Below are 3,454 nucleotides of genomic sequence, written 5' to 3' on the forward strand. Positions count from 1 at the left end.
GTGTCCTCTTTTATTTCATTGAGCAGTGGTTTGTAGTTCTCCTTGAAGAGGTCCTTCACATCCCTTGTAAGTTGGATTCCTAGGTATTTCATTCTCTTTGAAGCAATTGTGAATGAGAATTCACTTATGATTTGGCTCTCTGTTTGTCAGTTATTGATATATAGGAATGCCTGTGATTTTTGCACTTATTTTTGTATCCTGAGATGTTGTTGAAGTTGCTAATCAGCTTAAGGAGATTTTGGGCTGAGATGATGGGGTTTTGTAAATATACAATCATGTCATCTGCAAACAGGGACAATTTGACTTCCTCTTTTCCTAGTTGAATACCATTTTTTTCTTTCTCCTGCCTGATTGCCATAGCCAGAACTTCCAACATTGTGTTGAATAGGAGTGGTGAGAGAAGACATCCCTGTCTTGTGCCAGTTTTCAAAGGGAATGCTTCCAGTTTTTGTCCGTTCAGTATGATATTGGCTGTGGGTTTGTCATAAATAGATTTTATTATTTTGAGATATGTTCCATCAATACCTAGTTTATTGAGAGTTTTTAGCATGAGAGGCTGTTGAATTTTGTCGAAGGCCTTTTCTGCATCTTTTGAGATAATCATGTGGTTTTCATCTTTGGTTCAGTTTATGTGATGCACACGTTTATTGATCTGCGTATGTTGAACCAGCCTTGCATCCCAGGGATGAAGCCCACTTGATCATGGTGGATAAGCTTTTTGATGTGCTGCTGGATTTGGTTTGCTAGTATTTTTTTGAGGATTTTCACATCGATATTCATCAGGGATATTGGTCTAAAATTCTCTTTTTTTGTTGTATCTCTGTGAGGCTTTGGTAACAGGATGATGCTGGCTTCATAAAAAGAGTTAGGGAGGATTCCCTCTTTTTCTATTGATTGAAATAGTTTCAGAAGGAATGGTACTAGCTCCTCTTTGTACCTATGATAGAATTCGACTGTGAATCTGTCAGGTTCGGGATTTTTTTTGGTTTGTAGACTATTGATTATCACCTCAATTTCGGAGCCTGTTATTGGTCTATTCAGTGATTCAGCTTCTTACTGGTTTAGTCTTGGGAGGGTGTATGTGTCCAGGAATTTATGCATTTCTTCTAGATTTTCTAGTTTATATGCGTAGAGGTGTTTACAGTGTTCCCTGATGTTTGTATTTCTGTGGGATTGGTGGTGATATCCCCTGTATCATTTTTTATTTCATCTATTTGATTCTTCTCTCTTTCTTCTTTGTTAGTCTTGCTATCACTTTTGTTGATCTTTTCAAAAAAACCAGCTCCTGTATTCATTGATGTTTTTGAAAGGTTTTTTGTGTCCCTATCTCCTTCAGTTCTGCTCTGATCTTAGTTATTTCTTGCCTTCTTCTAGCTTTTGAATTTGTTTGCTCTTGCTTCTTTAGTTCTTTTAATTGTGATGTTAGGGTGTCGATTTTAGATCTTTCCTGCTTTCTCTTGTGTTCATTTAGTGCTGTAAATTTCCCTCGACACACTGCTTTAAATGTGTCCCAGAGATTCTGGTATGTTGTGTCTTTGTTTTCATTGGTTTCTTTTTCTGTGGCTAAGATTGATGAGCGATCTATCAACTTTCCTTAGCAGCTTTTCTCCTATTTTAACAGCGTTGATCATCATTTGCCTAGATTCATTATTTGATCAGGAGTTACAAAATGATGGCATTCTAAGTCTGTTACTCCTTTTGCATTTATTAGCTGAAATTCTATAAGGAAGACGTCTCCCTCGTCAGCTATATGATACATTAAAATATAGTTCATATGGGAAAGGGAAGATAATATTTAAATTCTTTGTCTTAGTCTATTACTTTTAAAGGTCTATCTGTTGCATATTTAAGCATTTTGTATCATATTTACCCATTGTTATAAAATTAAGTATGAATTGGGTCTGTTTTGGTTTTTGTACTGAAAATAATAGAAAGTTCTTATTATGAGATATAATCTAACATAATCCACATTATATGATGTGCCTCAAGAAGGGTTATGATACATGTGAAAACTGAGTGAACGTTCAGACTGCTAAATGATTGTTAGTAAAGTTACAATTGAAGTGATTATATTTCAATATGAATTTGGGGAAAATACATTTTAGTTTTTATTTATTTTATTTTTATTTTTTTTACAGCTGTTAGACTTCTTGGATCAGCATCCCTTTTCATTTACTCCTCTAATTCAGAGATCACTGGAATTTTCTGTAAGCTATGTTTTTACAGAAGTTGGTGAAGGCGTTACATTTGAACGATTCATTGTCCAATGTATGAATCTTATTAAGATGATTGTCAAAAATTATGCTTATAAGCCATCCAAAAATTTTGAAGGTAATTGCTTTACTGACAGTTTAAAAGAATTATTTTAATCTTAAGTGTGATATAATTGCTATATTTATATAATTAAAAAACTTTTATTTTAGTGTGAAAAATAAATTGTTGCTAGGACATGAAATAGAGGTGAGGATTATAGATTTTAATATGTTTATACTAGCTTTTAAAAACAATGTAGTACATTTAATAAGCCATTTTTTGTAGCACAAGTTGGTTGAAGCTTAGGGACTTTTAAGAATTAGGTACTATAGTCATCACTGCTGCTCATATTGCTGGGTGTATTCATTTGAACAAATAAGAGCTTTCTCTGACTTTATATAAAGGGTGGTTGTTTCTAGACATGTTAAATTGTTGTATTATTTGAAATTCATTCATATGTGTGTGTACCAAAGTGAATGAAGAAGTCTTGTTGGTAGGGGGAGAGAGAAACACACGCACACCCCCCATATCCTCTATATATGAGGAAGTCATTTCAATGTGGCGTGATAGTATTGCATGGTAATATACAAGCTGTAATGGTAAGACAGAAGCAGGATTGATGTGGGTATGTTGTAAGGAAAGAGTATCTTTGAGATTTGTTTATAATAAAAATGAAAATTTATGCACAAGTATAACTTTTTCCCTGAGTGTATTTTTTGTTTATTTAAATTACATAATCCAGTGTGGCTACAATGTTTGGCTATACAATTAACTTGGAAATTTCATTTTTCCAGATAGCAGCCCTGAAACTCTTGAAGCCCATAAGATTAAGATGGCATTCTTCACATATCCTACTTTGACAGAGATATGTAGAAGATTAGTCTCTCATTATTTTCTGTTAACTGAAGAAGAACTGACAATGTGGGAAGAAGACCCAGAAGGCTTTAGTAAGAATTAATTTCTTAGTGTTAGCATGACTTTTCTCCCCTTTCTATAAATATCTGTTTGAGTGATAGGTATAATATTGTATTTTCATACAGCACTTTTGATCTGGAAATCTTGGTTTTTTAAAATTAACTTACTCTTTCTTTGTTATTCTTTAGAACAAATTGAGAAGCAGAAAATGAATGACTTACACAAATATGATGTAGAATTTTGTCCAGGAAAAGACGTTTTTAGTTTTTAGATTCCTTTACAAATA

At 33.4% G+C, this 3,454-nt stretch overlaps 1 protein-coding gene across 3 annotated transcripts in view; it reads left to right on the forward strand.

Annotated features, from left to right (window-relative positions):
• IPO11 (importin 11) overlaps window positions 1-3,454 on the forward strand; it is a 262,132-nt gene that overhangs the window by 83,159 nt on the left and 175,519 nt on the right. For all 3 annotated transcript variants that reach the window (XM_011992135.1, XM_011992136.1, XM_011992134.1), the window contains 2 exons: window positions 2,139-2,331; window positions 3,048-3,200. In XM_011992135.1, coding sequence (XP_011847525.1) covers window positions 2,139-2,331; window positions 3,048-3,200 — 346 coding nt within the window. The remainder of the gene's footprint in view (window positions 1-2,138; window positions 2,332-3,047; window positions 3,201-3,454) is intronic.

Source organism: Mandrillus leucophaeus, unplaced genomic scaffold (genome assembly GCF_000951045.1).
Source record: "Mandrillus leucophaeus isolate KB7577 unplaced genomic scaffold, Mleu.le_1.0 Scaffold403, whole genome shotgun sequence".
NCBI lineage: Eukaryota > Metazoa > Chordata > Mammalia > Primates > Cercopithecidae > Mandrillus > Mandrillus leucophaeus.